Source organism: Athene noctua, chromosome 2, assembly GCF_965140245.1.
Source record: "Athene noctua chromosome 2, bAthNoc1.hap1.1, whole genome shotgun sequence".
Classification (NCBI taxonomy): Eukaryota; Metazoa; Chordata; class Aves; order Strigiformes; family Strigidae; genus Athene; species Athene noctua.
In genome coordinates, this window is record NC_134038.1 from 165,949,179 (window position 1) to 165,969,936 (window position 20,758).

Sequence of the window (20,758 nt, forward strand, 5' to 3'; positions counted from 1 at the left end):
ACTTCTCTGTGCTTGCTGTTGTTGGGTTTCGTACTGGAAAAGGCACGAGGTCTGGGTTGAAGCTGAAACAGGAGCTAGAGATCTTGGAAATGATGATGAATAATGAATAAACAGCTCTTGCTTTTCAACCCTGCCACTTGATACGGTGCATGGCGAGGTGATGCAGCCTGTGGTGGCCTGTTGACAAGGAGCATCAGTCCTGGGCGGTCTTTACCAAGGGATGAGCTGGCATCGTTGGGCTAGCAGCGATGCACTCCTGCTCCCAAACTGGAATTATGAATTGCTCCGCTAAATCTCTTGACAAAAATATTTTTTTTCCCCACTCTGACTTGACTTTTCACGCTGAGGATTGCGGCGGTTTAACCGCTGCTGAGCAGCCTGGAACGTATCGGAGGTGACGTGGTTTCATACCACGTTTTTGGCATCGCTGCTGTCAACTTGGTAAATCACTTTTTTCCACGAGTGCTTGTTTGTGAGCTCTCATCTTAGGGCAGGGTCAGCAAAAAGCCTTCCCCTGCCTATGGGAGATGACCTTGAAACTTCACCGTGGTTGTACGTAGAGAGCAAAAGTGTTGAGTAGGAGCTCCCATCTCCAGGCAGCTTTGTACTGATGCATGAAACTCCCTGCAGATGTGGGCACGGAGCTTCTTCTGAAATATGTGGGAGTGATGCCTCTGGGGAGGCAGCTTTTGGGGCGAATAATTCTCTTTCCAGATCAGTTTTCCTGCAGGATTCTGTAGCCCTTTGTCCGTCTATCTAACCACGGCGTGTTTTGTCAGGATCCAAACTTAACTTTGCAAGGCAAATTAGAGCAAGATCAGCTCTGCAGGAAATGTTTGAATCACAAATTTGGCTGAGATGATACTTAGCTTTTGCTTTACTTGTTGAATGTCCTTTTTCTGCTGCCGGAATTGGACACGTGTTTTGAACAAGATCTAGATGGCCAGTGAGCAGGTGACTTGATTTCATCTTCGATTTTAATTTCTCAGTAGCGTAGTGGAACTTTCTCAGCCCTTTGAAAAAGGGAACTGCTGTGCACTAATGCCCAGTTAGCTGGTGGCAAAAGGTAAACTGAGATAATCTGCTGGTGTTTATCCTGAATTTGAGAAACGTGGGGTGTCCTGGTAACTGAACTCTGCCTTCCCTGCAAACAACTCCCTCACCCCAAACGAGCACCTCATCCTGTGCTGCTTTCTCAAGCTGAAAACCACCCAGAGCACGACACGGGGAGGGGAAGTCTAGTGGTTCAATAAATAATCCTGTGGCCTGTACGTGGGGTTTAGGTGTGGTAACTGGCCTGAAAACCAGGGGTTTTGCTGCAGGCTGCTTCCTCCTCCATCCCTGCTGCTGCACCTTCTGTGCCACCCCTTTATACACCCTCTAGGAAGGGCAGAACTGCTGGGCGCTGGCTTTACTAATATTTTCTTGCTGCCTATGTGACGACACGCTTTTTGGCAGCTTCCTGTTGTTTTGTTGGTTTTTTTCTGATATACTCAGATCTCCCCACCCCCCCCACTTTTTTTTTTTTTTGTTCCTTGTTTTTATCTTTCACACTGCAAGCTACCACCACAGGAGCAAGTGCTGACGAAGCCCTCTGTGGAAACCCTGATACACTTGCAGCAATTTCAGCTCAGGCTATCTCTGATCTTAGCTCTCAGGGGAGTTTATATCTGTAATTGCAAAGAGCTTGGGTTATTTTATTTTATTTTATTTTTTTTAAACCAGTTATGCTTAGCCCACTGAGCCGGAAACACTGTCCGCCACAGCGCAGCCTGCAATCCGCGTTTGCAAGGAACAGGGTGTGGGTGGACTTTGGGTGGACTTTGGCTTTTCCGCCCTGTTCCCGTGGGGAAAAACAGTCGGTTTTGGGCTCGGAGATCTGCAAGGTGAGCGCTGTGTAAAGCCATGGCTGGCTGGAGACCGGCACTGCTGCCCCGCAGGGAGCAGAGAGGCGTTGAGCTTTGAAGTTGGGCTGCAGTTCTGTAAGCAGAGCTCGTCAGGGATGTTGAAAGTGTAAATAAAAATCCAAGGTAGGGCTTGGAGAGGGAGGGGAACAAAAAAATAATCTTCAACTCTTCAACTTACCTAAAAATTAAGCTTCAGTGAGCTGCTGTTAATCAGCTGCTGGTGTTTCGACACTTAGTCATCCTTTAAAATTACAGCTCTGTGCTGTGCCTCTTACAGAGATGAATTTCTGGGAGGAGCTGGGGGAGGCAGGGGTTGGGAAATGAGATCTCTCCCCTTGCAGTAGGAAGAATGTCACAGGGCAGGTCAAAACCACTTTTTTTTTTTAATCTCTGCACAAAAAAATGCAGCGGCGAGTCTGCTCAGTGTGGGCCTTAGTTTGGCAGGACAGCCAAGTAGTAGCAAGGATAACTGCTGTGCCAGTGGGCTTCCTTACATCTTGGGGTGTGGAGACCTTAATGGAGAGTTAAAAAAAAAAAAAATCAGCTATGGAAGAGAGCAGTATTGTGCATAGGCTGAGCTGAGTACACCTGGCGCGTTTGATCGCCATGTGTGTGGGCAGCTGAACTGGTTACCACTGGGGGCTTGTCCTGCTGGATAATGGTGCAGGGAGTCAGGCTCTGACACCACCCCGCATCTCCAGGGACCCCTGGCGTGTGTCCCCTTCCTTGGGAAGGTGCTGGGCCTGTGGCAGGAGGAGGTGGGCAGGGGCCAGGCTGTAGCATCACACCTTCTGCTCAGTGCTGAAGAAGGGAGGAGTTCAGATGCCTGAATGCACCCGAGGAGTAACCACTGGGGTGCTGGGCAGTGAGATTCAGGAGCTGGCAGGATCTCTGCTCCCTCCTGAAGGTGCTTGTCCCCATTTTGATGCAGCGCAGAGCCCTTCTCCCTTCCAGAGCTGTGAGGATGCTGTGGACCTTCTCTCCAGTTAGAGGTGGAGGTGATCTGCCTTTACAGGGAAGGCCTCGTGGAGCTTCAGCTGGTCCGAGGCCTGGCTACACCCTCCTAACAGAGGCTGTTGATATGTTTAACAGGTGCCTGGTGATCCCAGCTTTGCCTTGGACAGGCTGGGTGTCCCTCTGCGTGTCCCCCAGCAGCACGGAGCAAGGCTGGGCAGCCAGAAGTGAAGCCCTGGTCCCTCCTACCCAACCCTTAGCTGTGCGTTCCCAGCATCTTCCTCTCACTCCGCTCTTTTTCAGTAGTTGTTGCTGGAAATACAGCCCAGCTGTAGCCAAACCACAGCATTTGGGTGTTGAATTTTGAGTGCTTAGACCTCCACCCGACCTGCCAGTGGGAGAGCCCTGGGTGTAGTGCAGGGGCAAGGCTGTACATAACCCCGAGTTTACTGGGAGCACCTTTTCGGTCACAGACCTTGTGCTGGCTCTGTGCTGAGACAGTGGATCTGAACGTAGTTATTGAAGGGCGGAGCTGCAGCAAAGTCGTGCTTGGCACTATTTTGAGCCTGGCTAGGAAGATGTTGAGGTTCTGTGGCCATCCAGGTGCTACTGAAGTACCTTCAGGGCCTCTTTTTGGCTTGAGCCTCAAGGGTGGCAGATAATTTCTGACCCACCACCAGATGAAGAAGCTGGAGAAACCCCAGAAGAGGATGGGTGAAGCGTGAGCATAGCTGGGTGCTGCAGGCAGGGCCAGGTTTGCCCATCAGCCTGGTGCTGCGTCCCCAGCCTGGGTCCCACACTGCAGATCGAACGTGGGTTTTGTTCTGGTTGTATTTACTGATGTTGAAGCTGCTTGTGTCTGCCTGGAAAGCGCTCAGCTGCCTGATAAAGCAGCATGGGAGGCCAGACAGCCTCGTGGCACCTGCCTGCCTTTGGAAAGCTTCTCTTACGGGTCTCCTGCAACACCTGGGGATATGTCTCTCCCCATCTGTGCTCCCCCTCAAGAAGCATGTCCTGAGAAACCAGCTGCCTCGGCAAGTTTTGGGGGCTGGTGGTGTTAATAGAGGCGTTTGTTGTTTCAGCATTCCTCGAGTGCCTTTCGGCAGCCGCTTGGGGAGGAGGATGTGCTCCGACAGGCTCAGCTATTTGAGCAGGAGCGGCCCTCTCCCAGTGAAAAGAGATTGCTCCTCGGAGAGTGGGTGCTAAGGAGTCTCTGCCTCTTCTTGTTGCTTGCTCCTTTTCTGCCTGGGGCGAGGAATCCACAAACGACAGCGACAACTTTATCCTCGTACTCAAGCAACAGCTCTGGACCTCTGTGTTGGAGACATCTCATCCTGCAAGAGAGTGTGAAGAGAGCCTTGGCTAACGTCGTGTGCGTTCAGGAGATGAAAGTCATTTCTTGGTTTTTAAGTTGAAGCAGACGCAGATCATCTCAGCGTGTGCCTTGGTTGCTGGAAAGGTTGCTGCATGAAACGAGGCAGCCTGGAGGTGCATGGACCGTGCTTCTGAGCCAGCCCAACTGTAGGGAAGCTTCCAGGACGGCTATAGCAAGAGGGGGTGCACCCAGATGTCAAAGCAAGGGGACAAGCTGAATAGGAAAGCAAAGTGCAAAAAAAACCCCCAAAGGGGTTGTGAAATTCGTTCAGTGCCAGGCTTGATGACTATTGTATAGCAAGTCTCGCAGTGCCCCCGGAGGGTGATGGTGCTGTAGAGTTCCCTCAGCACCCATGGGTGATCACGCAGCACCCTGTACATGCTGGCTGACTTTGCAGAGAAGTGCAGGAGGTTGGGCATTGGTGACCGAGGGGAGCAAAAAGGATGTAAGAGTCAAAGCCTGAAATTTCTGCCTAAATGCTCTTAATCTGGTTCTTTCCATGGGGTCTGCAGATGGCAGGAAAGAAAGTAAGTTTGTCAGTCAAACTCACTATACAATGAATTTTCCCTGGCAAAAAAAATAATAAGGGGACCTGTAGAAAAAGCTTGAAAATGACGTTATGTGGTTTGCAATTGGAAACAGAAAAGGGAAGAGGCACTTTGAGGAGATGTTTGCTGCTACTGAGGAGAGTCTGAGTGCTGCCCCAGGGGACACCTTCATGGCCCCACAGGTACCCCAACATCCCCACTCCTTTCCAGTCTTTCAGTGCTTTGGCCAGAGCCCACCTTGGGTCCCAAACCTCCTGGATAGCTGCAGAAGTCTCCTGCTTTGCTTTTCTTCGTTGTCTGGCTGCCTTGTCCCTGCTCCTTCAAACCTTCTTGCCCTCATGGGGCACATGATGGAGCAGAGGAGTGTCCACCAAACCAACACTCCTTCAAGGATTTGAGATCTCCCTTGTCTCTTCTGTAGCAGTAATTTCTTTACGTGTTTGAGTGTGGCTTCCCAGAACCACCCAGAAGTAAGTGAACTTTGGAGAGAAATAAAATTAAATTCCTTGTGCTGGTACGTCTTTAAAGGACAATGTGAAAATGGTTGCCCAGGACATTTGTTTTCAAGCAAGTTGGAGTGGCTGTTGCAAAAATGGAAAGCTCTGAAAATGGGGGCTCTGGAGCAGCTTGGGAAGGTCACAGGGCAGCAGATCTCAAACCAGACGGTATTTTTCCAGGGCTTTGGAAAAGGAATTGCCTGAAACACCTGAGAAAGGATTGAAAACACCGAAGGCTTCCCTAAATTGCTTCCCAAGAATGGAAAGGCTCTACCATGGCATTTCAAAATCAGTTGTCTGGGATCTGGGTGTTTGAAACCACTTTGTTTCGATGGTGCAGCAGAGGAAGCATTTTTTTTTTTTTCCCCTTGCTTCATCAGGTGCCTAGAGCAGATGCTGAGGAACACAAGAGGCATTTAAGCAGAGAGAAATGAAGGACTTGAGGGAGACCGAGAGGTGAAGAGCTGTGAAGGACACCCACCTCTGATCCTGGGCAGAATAAGCAGGGTCTGCAAATGCTGCTGGACTCCCGCCTTCTCCTAGTATCTGCCCTGCTGAGCTCTGCTTGTCTTCCACCTAAACACTAAAAAAAACCCTATTGAGATGTCCTAACCATCTTTCCTCGGCCCCTAGCCTTGTCCTCAAGGAAGTAAAAATAGGAAGGTGCTCTTGAAGCAGTCTAGTGGGTGCCGCTCCAAGTGACTGTTTTGTGATATGGGAGTGGGGATGCTGTGACATCTGAAGAAATCGCTGTTACAGGGTTTCTTGGCAAACCCATTCCACGTGTTCCTGACATCAACAAGTGGGTGCTTCACCAGAAGGCTTAGAAATATCCATTCGTCAATTAAAAACTGGTGTTTTCTCCGTCAAGCCCTTGAGGCTGGAGGAGTACAGCAAAAAAACAACCTCGCAGACAGCTTTGAGTGGCCTGTGTTTTTCTGCAACAAGATAGCTCTTTGCATTCTGCACATACCCTGCATGCCGTACCATTTCCAACCCGCCTACTTCAAAGAAAAGCTGACATCTTTTCTTATTCCCCAGCTAGGAGCTCCAGGCCCAAGTGGAAAGTGGGTTTGAGGCATTCCTGACCCAAAATAGGGAACAGCCACCCCTGACGGGCTTTTAGGAAATGCTGGGAGGCTGTGTCCATCGCTTCCCTCTGTAATTGCTACAGCCACCCAAATCCTCCTGTGGTCCTGTGAGCTTCCAGCACAGACCTGCACCCACTGCTGGCTTTAAGGCTGTAACCACCTCCTGCCCTAGAGATCCTGGCTCATTTGGGCTGAAATGGGCTGGGAAGCGCTGTGCAAGGAGATCTGGGCTGGGCGCATCTATCCCTTACAAAGATACGCTGATAAAATCTGCTAGTGACCATGCATGAGTTTAAGCCTACTCTACTGGGGCAGGGTCTGGAGCACAGGTCTGCTGGGGAGCGGCTGGGGGAACTGGGGGGGTTCAGTCTGGAGAAGAGGAGGCTGAGGGGAGACCTCCTGGCCCTCTGCAACTCCCTGCCAGGAGGGGGCAGAGAGGGGGGATGAGTCTCTGGAGCCAAGGAGCCAGCGCCAGGCCCCGAGGGAATGGCCTCAAGCTGCCCAGGGCAGGGTCAGGCTGGCTCTGAGGAAGGATTTCTGTGCAGAAGGGGCTGTTGGGCGTTGGAATGGGCTGCCCAGGGCAGGGGGGGAGTCCCCATCCCTGGAGGGGTGGAAGAGTCGGGCTGACCCAGCGCTGAGGGATCTGGTGGAGTTGGGAACGGTCAGGGTGAGGTTCATGGTTGGGCTGGAGGAGCTTCAAGGTCGTTCCAACCCAGATGATTCTGGGATTCTGTAAATCCAAACAGTTCAAACCCAGCTCTTGTCCAGGCACTCAGTCCTTCCTGAGAAGCATTAAGCACCCAGTTCATGCTGGTGCCTTGCCGTGAAGTGCCCTGGAACTGCGCTTCCCAACCTGGCTCCTACCTCCCCTGTTCTGCCGTGTGAGCCTGTTGTTAGCTCTGAGTTGTTTCTTTTTTTGTGTGTGTTTTTGTGGGAACTCGGATAATTCATCACTTGTAAAGCACGCCTGGCTGTCTTTCTGGAACGCAGCACTAGAGGAACTGCTGGCACCTGAACTTCCTTTAACCCACTTCTGTGGAATACCAGTAACTTATCTATCTATCTATCTATCTATCTATCTATCTCCTTAACCCTTGTCTGCCTTCGAGTTACTTGGGGTGGCACTGCCCTGCTCCTCATCTCTGTTTTTGTAGACATTTTCAAGCACAGAAGAAAGGGGAGACAAGTCTTCCGCTCCTGGTGAGCGTGGCACTGCTGGGGCTGGTGCATGGTGAAATCCCCTACCCCACAGAGAGTGCCAGGCACCAAGAATTACCGGAGGCAGGTGCGAGAGCTGCTCTCTTCTTGCACGGTTAATTAGAGGGATCAATTTTTTGTTTGTTTTCTTCTGGCCCTTGCAGTTGTGCACAGGTTTAGTAAGGATCTGAAAGCACTGGTGGCAGGCGTGGGGGGATCTTCTCTTTGCGCCCACACGTCGGGTGCTTCCTCTTCTGCCAGACCTATGCTGCTGCTCGCCCCATCTGCCAAGTTGTGCCTTTCGGGTTTTATTTTTTTTTAATCTTGTGGATAAACCTCCAGTGCTGGACTACACGGCTTTTATTTGCAAGCTGAGATATGGGCTTTCTGGGTGGAAAGAGTGTAGGGGAGCAGATTTGAACTCTCAATTCCTCTTCCTTGTGTGTTCCCCAAGTGGTGCTGGAGCCCTGTAGCAACGTAACGAAGGGCTGGACACCCTTCTTGTAGCAGGAAACAGACCTCCGGAGTGTGTGCCCATTGAAATGTGGGTTCTGGGAGCTTTTGCTGCAAACAGAAGACCTCTTAGCTCTCTGCTGGTTTGGCTGTGTCTGAGCAGCTGCAGCTCCCGTTGTATGTGCAAAACGATGATTTTAAAATACTTCTCGTCAAGGTGTAATGGTAACACCTTGCTGGACTCAAAGAAACAGCTTGCTTAGCTCATAGCTCTCTTGCTTTAGGTGATCTGACCCTAGGGAGTCTGTGTTTGGTTGCCTTTCAGCTGTAAATCCTTCTAAATGTGAGCTAAGGAGACTAGAAAGTCTGGGAGATATTGAAAGTTTGCGTTCTGCAGGGTCTGCTGCTTTGTCAGATAAATCCTCTCCAGTGAGTATGAGCCAGCCTGTGGCCAGATGTTATACATGGCAGCCCGACGTCCTATTCCCTCCTGGATGAATGAGCTGCTCCTCTTCCTCCTCCAGCCTCCCAGGTTAGCAACAAAATCCTGCCAAGTGGAGATTGTCTGTAAAATTAGAGAAGAGCGGTGATTTCTGTGTGCCTGCAGGTGGCATTTCCTTCTGCAAAAAAAATTATCACTTGATCCTCTGAGATCAGTCTTCCTGAAAAGAACTGCCTTTCTGGCTGGGGATTGATGGTGATCAGTACAGGTTAATTTAATAAATCCCTTCTCCCAGGGCATGTGTGCATAAAAATACACATAAAACTCTGCACAGTGACTTACCTTTGTGGGGTGAAGGTGCTCTTGGCCTCGGGGAGGGGGAGGTATTGTAGCTATGTGCTAATCTCTCAAGCATCCTTTCTCTCAGTGCTGGGGAAGTTGTTTCTGTTCCACAGTGTTGCACTGATGTAAGGCCTTGGGGGACCTGGGCTTGATTACACGAGAAACGTCAGCAAGTCTCCTAATCTGCCTGAGCTCTAGTTTCCAGTCTGCTGGTCGCCTTTATCTCAGTTATGTTTTGCTGAGCTTCAACCATGTGTTGCCACCACCTCCATGGCACCAGCCACAGCGTGGGGCGAACTCTTTGCAAGTAAAATTCATCTGCTGGGGAGAGTATGGGATGGCGTGGGAAGGGTTAGGACCTCTGGCTGTGCACCAGGGACCTCCAGGGTTGGGTTTTTGTGTGCTTCCCAGATGAGTGTGGCCAGCTGAGCACTGACCACCTTCTTACTTCTCTTGGACTGCAGCTTCTTCACCCTTTATTTTGCTTCTCTTTGCTTTGCAAGCCTTTGGGTTGGGTTGTATCTCACTTGGTTCTCCATCAGTAAAGTCTAGCAGGGAAGTGGCTCCGGGTATCAGCTATCTGCTGGAAGGAAAAATGATTGTGTTCAACCATTGATTTTTCTTCCTGATAAAAGTGCCCTCTCCTGTGTTTGCATTGGGGCTCTCTGCATCCGCCTCTGCCGTGGCACAGCCACCCTTGTCACTGCTAAAGGTTTTGCTCACAGCTGGGGCAGAAGCATTTCTGAGCAGCAAGTGCCTCAGTTTCTATTTAAACTGATTAAACCCATCAACAGTGTTAAATTAGTTTAATCCACTTAATTTGCCCTGTGGGCTAGTTTGCTGTTATATACATCCTGCAGAGCATGTTAGGGGCATGCATAAGCAGCTGGAGGTGGGATGGGGTCCTGCAAGCTTGATTTTCAGGGCTCTCGTTTTGTAGGTGCCTCTGCTTGAAGCTTTTAGGGCTTGACCCAGGTGAGGAATCAGCCTGGGGCTGCACGTGACTGAGGTTGCCTGACAGTTGTCCATTTGAAGCCCAAATGTTTTGGGAGACATATAAAAAGAACAGCCTTGAAAGGGGGGAGAACTAGCATCCAGATATCAGGGAGGTGTATGCACTGGGGAGAGTGCAGACTGCTGACTCTTGAGCTCTCCTGGAGGGAGGTGAAATGATGGGTGAACTTCTGGGTGTCCTTTAGATATTGTCATCACTGGCACCTCCAGCTCCAGCACCCATTTGCTCCCCATATTTGTACCACATGGCTGACCTGCACCCCTTCCAGAAGCACCTCTGGTGACTGGGTAACCACTTCGTAACCTAAATGCTCTTATTTCCCGGGATCATTTTTTTTCCCGATTGTGGTGTTTCCTGAGTCTTATCACTGGGTTGAGACCATAAAGGGAGCTGGGCTGAAGTTCAGAGTTTTGCAAAGCAGCTTGGGTCCGTTACAAGCTGCCTCTGCTTGGCTTGCCAAGACATCACCTTTATTCTGCTGAGCTTTGACTTGTGTGGGTTGCTGCTGGCCCTGATGCAGATGTGCCCCTTGCTAGCGGGAGCCCACAGCCCAGAACAGCGTGGACGTGTCTCACCACTCTGTGCTCTTCCCTTTCCTCCCCAGGGAGCTCAAACTGCGAAACTATGAGCCCGAAGATGAGGAGCTGAAGAAGAGGAAGGTGCCCCAGGCCAAGCCAGCTTCAGGTGCGTGCAGGTGGGAACGTGGGAGGTGAAAGGAGGGAGCAGGAAAGCAGAAGCATTGCCAGTGGTGTTGCTCGTGCTTTGCTCTGTTCTGGGGGCTTGCAGGCAAAGGCAGATCATGCAGACCCCTGTGCAGGGATTCACTGACTGCTGAAATGAGCCCCTATCTAACAGCACTTCCTAGCCCCTCCTGCTGGTGAGCCTCCCTCCCCAGTGAAGTTCCCGGAGAGAATGAGGCAGCGCTTGGGGCTGTGAGGACAAATAAATCAGCATGGGACTCTGCATCCAGCCAGCATGCTGCAAAGTGGATGGGTTATTTTCCTTTCCAAAAATCAGGCAGCTTGGAGACCTCTGTGTTCCTGCTCAGAATCACAGAAGCATCTGGGTTGGAAAAGCCCTTGAAGCTCCTCCAGCCCAACCATGAACCTCACCCTGACCGTTCCCAACTCCACCAGATCTCTCAGCAGGGTCAGCCCGACTCTTCAACCCCTGCAGGGATGGGGACTCCCCCCCTGCCCTGGGCAGCCCATTCCAACGCCCAACAGCCCCTTCTGCACAGAAATCCTTCCTCAGAGCCAGCCTGACCCTGCCCTGGGCAGCTTGAGGCCATTCCCTCGGGGCCTGGCGCTGGCTCCTTGGCTCCAGAGACTCATCCCCCCTCTCGGCCCCCTCCTGGCAGGGAGTTGCAGAGGGCCAGGAGGTCTCCCCTCAGCCTCCTCTTCTCCAGACTGAACCCCCCCAGTTCCCCCAGCCGCTCCCCAGCAGACCTGTGCTCCAGACCCTGCCCCAGCTCCGTTGCCCTTCTCTGGACACGCTCGAGTCATTCAATGGCCTTTTTGGGGTGAGGGGCCCAAAACTGAACCCACTCATCGAGGGGCGGCCTCACCAGTGCCGAGCCCAGGGCTCAGATCCCTTCCCTGTCCCTGCTGGCCACGCTGGTGCTGACACAAGCCAGGATGCCATTGGCCTTCTTGGCCCCCTGGGCACACTGCTGGCTCATGTTCAGCCGGCTGGCAATCAACACCCCTTCTGGCTGCTTGCTCCAGCCCAAGGTGGAAAAGCCACTGGGATGTCTTTTGGTAGCAGCTCGCTGGTGTGAGGGTGATGGGTCTTAGGAGATGAGTGTCTGCAGCCCTGGAGGGTGCTGGCGTGTCTGAGCAGCAGTGATGGGAGCGACGGGGCTCTCCCACTGCTGTGGGGCAAGCACGATACTTGCAGCCCCTTGTTGCTTCATCATCCTCACTGGCCCGTGGGGACTGCACACCCTACATTGCACAAGTTGGGGGGGTGTGTCTGAGCACACAGAGTCCAGCCCCAAACCAAAGGGTTGATACTCAGAGAAGCCAAGCTCTCGCTGGAGGATTCTCAAGGAGATTCAGGCTGTTTTTTGTTTGAATTACCTTTAAACAAACATTAATCATAAGTCTGGGGCGTTCAGTCTGTTATTTCCTAGCACTGAACCTCTGTGCAGCTCTTGAGAGGGAGGCGAGGGGTGGAAGTTCCCTTGATCTTGAAATATTGAGTCCTCCTGGAATAGATCATTTTAAAAATGCCCTTAAAATAAAAAGGCTGCCTTTGGGAGCATGGCAGAGATCTGGTAGGTAGGAACGCTGACACTGCTCTTTCTTTATCTTTTTGTAAAATTTTAAAACTATCCCGACGTGTGGTTTGGAATTGGGAACAGCAATTTTGACCATTTCCAGTAAAACTCACCGCTCTCTGCCAGCCCTTCTTGGGAGCTGCAGTGCCCATCAGCTGTGATTCCCATATCTGGAGTGAGCAGCCTGCCTGTCCTTGGGCTCTTTGTGCCAGGGCAGGGGAAGGAAGCAGAGGAGCTGGGACTTGTGGTGGATTTGTGCTAAATTCTCCGTTTGCTGGAGCAGGATTCACCCCTCAGGGCTGCGCTCCCGGGTGCCTGCACCCCATCCTTTCTCAGAGTTGAACTGAACCACGGAGGGCTGTTTTCCACGAGTGTTTTGCCACTGTCCCCAGTATCTGTAGAGCTTGATGTAAGGTCTGGGCTTGATTCCTGTGAGATGTCTCAGCTGGTGGCCTTGTAAATGAGTCACGGTGAGGCAAATTCCAGTTTAAACACCTCCAGAGCAGCTGATCCCTGCAGGTCTTACGAAAAGAGGGCTTGAACCCAGCAGACTTCTTGCTGCTGTTGTTTGTGGTGTTAAATGGTTGTTGGGTTTGCATCATCTTCAGATGATTTTGGGGAGTCTCCAGAAGGGTTTGGGTGGTGGAGGAACGTGTGTACCCACGTGTACTCCTACATACCATACCATGCTTTTAGGGCAAAGACATTCAACCAGGCTATTGTAAAAGGTTTTGTGAACGCAGACCTCGAGGGGATTTCCCTGTGCCTTGTCCCCTTGGTGGTCCCTGCGCTGATGCTGGTCCTGTTCCCCCATCTAGTGGAAGATAAGGTGAAGGACCAGCTGGAGGCTGCCAAGCCGGAGCCCATCATCGACGAGGTGGTATGTATGGATGTTCTGAGCTGCTCTGTTCCGGGTGTGTCTGTCTGCATCCAGGCTTGAACCTCACCTGCAGCTCTCACTGGGTGTCTCCTCTTCCTCCCTAGGATCTGGCAAACCTGGCTCCCAGGAAGCCAGACTGGTGAGTGCGATCCAAAGCCCTGCTCCTGGGTAGGTTATCATCACTTTGATGTTGTCCAGGTGGGCTTATAAGTGCTAAAAATGGGAAACCCAGCCCTGCTTTTGAGGAAGTTGCAAGGCACGGGGCTGTCTTCCCTTTACCTGCTTATACTGACTGACCCCACTGATCCTTTTGGGGTCACGGTAGCCTCAGTGACAAGGGATGCTCTGGATGTTGAGTTGGTTTGCTTGTGAGCTGCCCTGGTGCCAGACACACGCTCTGCTCCCTGGTGCTCACAGGGGCAAGGAGGAGTTTCTCTTCCACTGGGAAAGTTGTGACGTGGTCCCTGTGTTCACAGCTGCTTGTTGTGAGAATTTGTTCTGATGTTGTCTCTCTCCTCCCCAGGGATTTGAAGCGAGATGTCGCCAAGAAGCTGGAGAAGCTGGAGAAGAGGACGCAGAGAGCCATCGCTGAACTGATCCGTGGGTTGTGGTGCCGCGGGGTGGGCGTGTGGCATCCCAGTTGTTCCAGAGGGGTTACACAAACCTCGCTGGGAGCTTTTGGGCCGGGGACGGCCTGGCAGACCCTGATCCCCTTCCCAAAAGGGTCTGTCGAGCTGTTGGTCCCAAGGGGCTTCCCCGAGGCTGCATGTGTCAGGAAAGGGTGGTTTGTGGACTTGGGGGCTGCAGTTCAGCTCCTCCACTGTGGAGGTTCCCCACAGAGCTGGTTTATCCCTGAGCCCCTGCTGTTTCTCGTCACAGGAGAGCGGTTGAAAGGGCAGGAGGAGGAGCTGGCGTCCGCTGTCGGGTCAGCGAAGCAGGAGGGGAGTGACTCTGACTGAGCAGGTCTGTCGGCAGCTGTGGGCCTGGGCTCTGCAGATCTGCCTCTGCCAGCAACGCCGAGCCCAGCGCCCTCGGGTGGAGGCACCTCCCTGGGACACGCTGCCCACCAAGGCTTTGCCAGAAGCCCACAAATCCTACCCTGCCCGAAGACGAGGGGCAGATCCCAGCTGTCCTCTCTCCTGGACTGTGGCTGGCTGTTACGGAACGCTTCATATGTAGCGTTTTGGGACCACGGGGGCTGATGGGAGCAGGACAGACACCCACGTTAGCTTGAATCTAGGCTGTCAGGACTCAGAGCAAGGAAGATTTGGGTAAAAAAGACCCACAGAAGGTAAATTCAGGCTAACTCTTCTCTGGCTTGTAAGCAAGAAGATGCCCACACGGCCAACAGCAGCCCTTAGAGAGGCACACTCATTTCCCAGGGGACTGATACTCCTGTTCTGCACAGAGATGCCTTTTTCAAGGGGCTCCTTTCTGCAGAAGAGCTGCTGTAAGTGCCGTGTGGGGAACAGCGAGGGCTGTCGCTCTGGTGAGCTGGTTCTGAGTATTTGGGAACGTCCGTGGTCAGACCCAGTCTGTGCAGAATAACTCTGCTGGAAGGAGCCCTGAAGCTTGGGACCTGTTGGCTGCTCTGTGTCCAGCTGAGGTTAATGTGAGGTTTATTCTGTTCCCTGAAGTTTCCTGATGCTCCAGGCTGCACAGTGTGTACCACTCCTCTGTGTGTTTTATAATTGACAAAGTTTGCTGTTAACAAATCTTTTTATAATAAAACAGTCCCGCAGCGGAAGTTGTCGTCCCTTGTTTTGCAGAGGACTGTGTGGAGGCAGCTCAATTCACCTTCCCGATGTCTGTGGGGACTTCAGGTCACTGGTTCCTGTCCCCTTCAGGATGGGGAGCAGTGAGTTTTGGTTTGTGGAAGTCTGAGGTGGCTGAGCTGTAGCTGCAGCAGGTCAAAGCCATCTCCTGGGCCAGAGCTGTGCCATGGGTGGGGCAGCCTGGGGTGATGCCAACCTCGTGGTGCTGGAAGAAGTGAGGGGGTGGGATGTTGCAGAGCCGATGCTGCATCATCCCTGGGAACCTTTGCTGGGGCTCCTGGAGGTCTTGCAGGATGGGTGCTCCTGAATCTCTGCAGAGAGACCTGGACATGATGGAGCCATGGGCTGAGCCCAACTGGGGGAGTTTCACTAAGGGCAAATGCCGGGGGCTGCCCTTGGGCCACAACAACCCCCAGCAGCGCTACAGGCCTGGGGAGGAGTGGCTGGAGAGCTGCCAGTCAGAGAGGGACCTGGGGGGGATTGATAATGAGCCAACGGTGTGCCCAGGGGGCCAAGAAGGCCAATGGCATCCTGGCTTGTGTCAGCACCAGCGTGGCCAGCAGGGACAGGGAAGGGATCTGAGCCCTGGGCTCGGCACTGGTGAGGCCGCCCCTCGATGAGTGGGTTCAGTTTTGGGCCCCTCACCCCAAAAAGGCCATTGAATGACTTGAGCGTGTCCAGAGAAGGGCAACGGAGCTGGGGCAGGGTCTGGAGCACAGGTCTGCTGGGGAGCGGCTGGGGGAACTGGGGGGGTTCAGTCTGGAGAAGAGGAGGCTGAGGGGAGACCTCCTGGCCCTCTGCAACTCCCTGCCAGGAGGGTGCAGAGAGGGGGGATGAGTCTTTGGAGCCAAGGAGCCAGCGCCAGGCCCCGAGGGAATGGCCTCAAGCTGCCCAGGGCAGGGTCAGGCTGGCTCTGAGGAAGGATTTCTGTGCAGAAGGGGCTGTTGGGCGTTGGAATGGGCTGCCCAGGGCAGGGGGGGAGTCCCCATCCCTGGAGGGGTTGAAGAGTCGGGCTGACACAGCGCTGAGGGATCTGGGGGAGTTGGGAATGGTCAGGGGGAGGGTCATGGTTGGGCTGGAGGAGCTTCAGGGGTCTTTTCTAGCCAAGATGCTTCTGTGATTCTCTAAATCCTCTGTGTTTGATTCAAAGGTTGTTTTGTCCCAAGCTGAACCATCTGACACGTAGAGCTCTGACAGCGGTATTTACAGGAGCTCACCTGTGATAAAAATAGCTGTTCCTGTTTATGCACGTGTCCTGCTGCTTTTAAAAGCCCATGGAAAAGAGCTGCTGGCAGGGAGAAGTCCCTCATGTGGCAACAGCTTGGTTTGGCGGGGGTTGGCAGTTCTGCCCTCACCTGCTGGAGCCTCGGTGGTTATAGCTGCCACCTCAGCTTGTCACCAAGCAGGTCTCCCCGCAGGACAGGATTGGTCCCAGCCGTGCCAAATACTGACTGATTGACCCTTGTCCTCTGCTGGGAGCTCTGTGGCTGCACGTGGTGAGGACACCTGAGGAGCTTTCCTCCTGCTAGACCCCCATTCCTGCTTCCAGATCACGGGCTAGGAGCAAAGATCTGGTGAAACACCCTCTCGTTCATCCAGCTTCCGTGCACAAACCTCTGCTCAAAGCCCTCCATCCCCTGCTGCCTCTCTTCTCTCCCGTGACTTGCCTGGTCCTGCTGCTTGCATTCCTGCTCCGTCCTCCCCTTGGACTGGAGCCTGTCGCGCTGGGAATGGGCCCTTTCCCAGACCCGTGGGGACAACAAGGAGACAGACATCCCGTGGAGCGAGGGGAGACCTGTATCCCCCTGCGGCAGCGAGTTTCCAGCACCAGGCTCCAGCGTTGGTGTGTGTCTGTGGACTCCCTCTGGGCTCTTTAGTGAAAAAACACCCGGGATGAAAGCCTGGCTGTCTTCCTGCAGGTCATTTTTTGGCTATTTTTATAGTTTGTCCCTGGGCAGGAGGCAGCCTGGTGTCCCTGGGTCAGACTGTTTCTGGGCAAGAAAACCGAGATCTGTCCCCAGTGTGAAGGTGCCACCCAGGCACCCTGTGCCACGGGGACAGGTGGGTGCTGCTTCTCGTGGGTGCTCTCGGCCATCAGGTAACGCTGCCCTGTGGGTCCGTCGTGGAAAAGGGGGGGTGGATGTGCTGTACAGGGACACCCTTGGCACCAGGCAGAGCACATGGTGATGTGTAAAAATGAAAAGGACCCCCGACTTGTGACAGCGATGGCTTCTCCACCACCAGAGCAGAGCTGGCAACAACCGAGGTGCGTGTTTAGGGGGTCGCTTCCCCCCCGCAGGTTTATTTGTGGTTAGTTACTAATGACCTGGGCTGTCACACACCTTAACGTGCCTTTCTTGTGAAGAAAAGTGGGGAGCCACGGCCTCGTCTCTCTGAAACGTCCTGTAGATGTCAGCAAATCTCCGTGCACCAACCCGCGGGGTGTCCAGCTAGTCCCAGAGCTGTCTGCCCTGCATGGGCTGACGTTTTTTGAGCTCATTTGCCGTAGTGTTTCTCCCTAGAGCCCGCCTCACTTCTTGCCAAATTGAAACAAAACCTGCTTTTCTCATGCAAGGAAAGTCAGAAGAATCTTTTTCACCCTTTCGGCTCTCTGTGAAAATGACATTTGTAAATCAAAAATGAAACCGCTTTCTTCTAGGACAAACCAAAATGAAACATCCAGACTTTTCCCTTTCCCACGTGCTTTCCACTTTTATTCCAGCCTGAAATTAAGCTGGGAATCAGCCTCAGGCCCCTCCTGGGTTTGGAGACTCAGCTGGGAAGGGGGACAGGTCCGTTCCCAGCCGGATGATGGGGTCCACAGACCCCAAACGTGCGCGTGGGAGCTGGGCCCCGCTGCTGGAGCCTCCCATTCTCGTGACTTTTGGGAGCATCCCTGCAGCTGTGCTGCCGGTGCAGAGGTGCTGACCCAACCACCATTTCCTCTGGCTGCAAAATACCTGCCCTGAGTCTGTCTTCTTTTGCTTTGCTGAGGACACAGATTCTTCTTCCTCTTTCCAATATATACGTTACTTTTTGTAAACCCTAAAAGCGCTGTTTCTCAGCCCCACAGGATGCCCTCCTGCTGCTTTAGGGGAGCATGCCTGTAAATTGTGACCCCTCTCCAAAACTGAGTGTGGACGTCCCCTTCCCCCGGGAGCAGAGCTGTCCTTGCAGGACACGAGGGGCTGGGCTGGTACATGGAGTGGGGTGGGAGGGAGAAGAGCAGCATCAGGCTCATTTCCCTCTCCTGTGGGGCCTTGCAGTGAGACATCGCTTATCCTGACACAGGGCTGGAACCCCCAGCACGAGATGGGGGTCCTGGCATGAGACTGGGGTCCTGGAATGGTGTGAGAGACTGAAATGTCAAATGATTGTCTCAAAGCTTGCTTGTGTGTGTGCTTTGAGTCACCGGGTGGTGTCAGCAATGCCTCGGCCATTCATCAAGGACCAGCCTTTGGAGTAGTCTAAGGAACATCACCCAAGGAAGCAGGAGTGTATCGAAGGATGCACCCTACCACTCGTTTGCAGCTGGATTGACAAATTGCTTAGATAAGCCTTAGAAAAGGTGGACTGAGTGAAACCAGGTTTTTCTCATGGAGCACAAGGACCGCTGTCTAAGCCCCACACACTGTGGCTCTGTTGTGTCACTCATGGCTTTGCACCTTCACCACTCAACTAGATAACACGTGAGCGTTTCTGCTCCAGAAGCTGGATGATGGCTCAAAAATCTGTAAGAATGGTGGAAAAACTAAAGGTGGGCAGATATGCTAATCATCTGGTCAGACGAACTTAAAAGATGACTGAGAACTTTGCTGGGTGTGCACCCACCACCGAAGAACTGAAGACTGAGGACCAAAGGGATGCTGCTGGGTCCATGGTGGTGACTATTCTTGTGACTCTATTCTGGATGCTTGCTTGATTCCTGTCTTTTCCTTCCATTCTGTCCCATCGCCACTTCACTTTTAATAAAAACACCCTATTTTGGGTGTACAGCATTTGACCCCGTTTGTATCTTTACCTTGTTCTTGGGATCGTATTCAAACCACACCCGACATTCATAGAATCACAGAATCACCTCAGCTGGAAAAACCCTTGAAGCTCCTCCATCCCAACCATGAACCTCACCCTGACCGTTCCCAACTCCACCAGATCCCTCAGCGCTGGGTCAACCTGACTCTTCAACCCCTCCAGGGATGGGGACTCCCCCCCTGCCCTGGGCAGCCCATTCCAACGCCCAACAGCCCCTTCTGCACAGAAATCCTTCCTCAGAGCCAGCCTGACCCTGCCCTGGGCAGCTTGAGGCCATTCCCTCGGGGCCTGGCGCTGGCTCCTTGGCTCCAGAGACTCATCCCCCCCCTCTCTGCACCCTCCTGGCAGGGAGTTGCAGAGGGCCAGGAGGTCTCCCCTCAGCCTCCTCTTCTCCAGACTGAACCCCCCCAGTTCCCCCAGCCGCTCCCCAGCAGACCTGTGCTTCAGACCCTGCCCCAGCTCCGTTGCCCTTCTCTGGACACGCTCGAGTCATTCAATGGCCTTTTTGGGGTGAGGGGCCCAAAACTGAACCCACTCATCGAGGGGCGGCCTCACCAGTGCCGAGCCCAGGGCTCAGATCCCTTCCCTGTCCCTGCTGGCCACGCTGGTGCTGACACAAGCCAGGATGCCATTGGCCTTCTTGGCCCCCTGGGCACACCGCTGGCTCATTATCAATCCCCCCCAGGTCCCTCTCTGACTGGCAGCTCTCCAGCCACTCCTCCCCAAGCCTGTAGCCCTGCTGGGGGTTGTTGTGGCCCAAGGGCAGCCCCCGGCATTTGCCCTTAGTGAAACTCCCCCAGTTGGGCTCAGCCCATGGCTCCAGCCTGTCCAGGTCTCTCTGCAGAGCCTCCCTACCCTCGAGCAGATCAACACTCCCACCCAACTGGGTGTCATCTGCAAAGTGACTGAGGGTGCACTCGATCCCCTCGTCCAGATCATCAATAAAGATGTTAAACAGGTGTTAAACACCCAGCCCTGGGGGACAGCACTGGTGACTGGCCGCCAACTGGATTTAATTCCATTCACATTGGATTGGGACAAATGGGACTGGGGTTCCTGCATGGCAATGGGAACCCTGGACAGGATGGGGGTCCAGCATGGGACTGGTGTCCATCCATGGGACAGGGATCCCAGCATGGCGATGGGGTCCCTACATGGCTCTAGTGTCCTTGTTGTGGGAGCAGGGTCCCAGCATGGGCTAGCCCTGGGGCCGGTGCATAGGTGCCAAGGGGCTAATCTCCCCTTCCCTGGGACACTCCCTTCCTCAGCCTGGGGGAAGGAGGAGTGTGTGATGAAGGGCTGAAAGAACAAGGGGCACTTGGGATGTAATCCTGCATCCCATTGATTCCTTTTATTCCCTGACTGTGTGGCCAAATGGTGAGGGCTTTTCTCCCTTTCCAAACTTGTGCTCCACACCTGTGTTTATTTTCTAGACCTTTTAAAATCCCAAACAGTGCTCCTCGTGGCCCAGAAGCAGTTTTTGTTTAACTATGGGTGGTATTTCTTAGATTCCATCTGTCCCAGGGACCCACCTGAAGCCCCCTTGGACAGTGCAGGGCTCTGTGCCCATCCTGTGCCTGTATCGTTGGGATGCTGCTGTGACAGAAACACTTGGAGAAGTAGCCCTGGTTTGCTTTGTCCCAGTTTCTCTGGGTGAGGGGAGCTCCTCTGAGAGCTGGGCTGGAAGAGGAAGATGAGACACAGGAGATCCCCAAGGATGGGGAGGTCTCAAGGTCGATTGCAAAGTGGATAGTGAGACCAGAATTCATGATTTCTCAAGCAAAGTGGATCAGACAGGCCAGGGGAGAACGGTAAATAAGTAACTTGCTGAGATAATCCCTTCAGCTGCATGAGAAGCAAAGGCTTAATGTTTAACTTCTGCCTCTTGGGGAATTTCTCTGCATCACTGAGCTGATCATAGACTCCTAGAATGGTTTCAGGTGGAAGGGACCTTAGAGATCATCCAGTT

At 53.2% G+C, this 20,758-nt stretch overlaps 1 protein-coding gene across 1 annotated transcript in view; it reads left to right on the top strand.

Annotated features, from left to right (window-relative positions):
• CCDC12 (coiled-coil domain containing 12) overlaps window positions 1-14,720 on the top strand; it is a 43,007-nt gene extending 28,287 nt beyond the window's left edge. The window contains exons 3-7 of the mRNA XM_074898206.1: window positions 10,426-10,505; window positions 12,921-12,982; window positions 13,087-13,121; window positions 13,506-13,582; window positions 13,862-14,720. Of these exons, the coding sequence (XP_074754307.1) occupies window positions 10,426-10,505; window positions 12,921-12,982; window positions 13,087-13,121; window positions 13,506-13,582; window positions 13,862-13,941 (334 nt within the window). The 3' untranslated portion in view covers window positions 13,942-14,720. The remainder of the gene's footprint in view (window positions 1-10,425; window positions 10,506-12,920; window positions 12,983-13,086; window positions 13,122-13,505; window positions 13,583-13,861) is intronic.
• The last annotated feature ends 6,038 nt before the right edge of the window (window positions 14,721-20,758 follow it).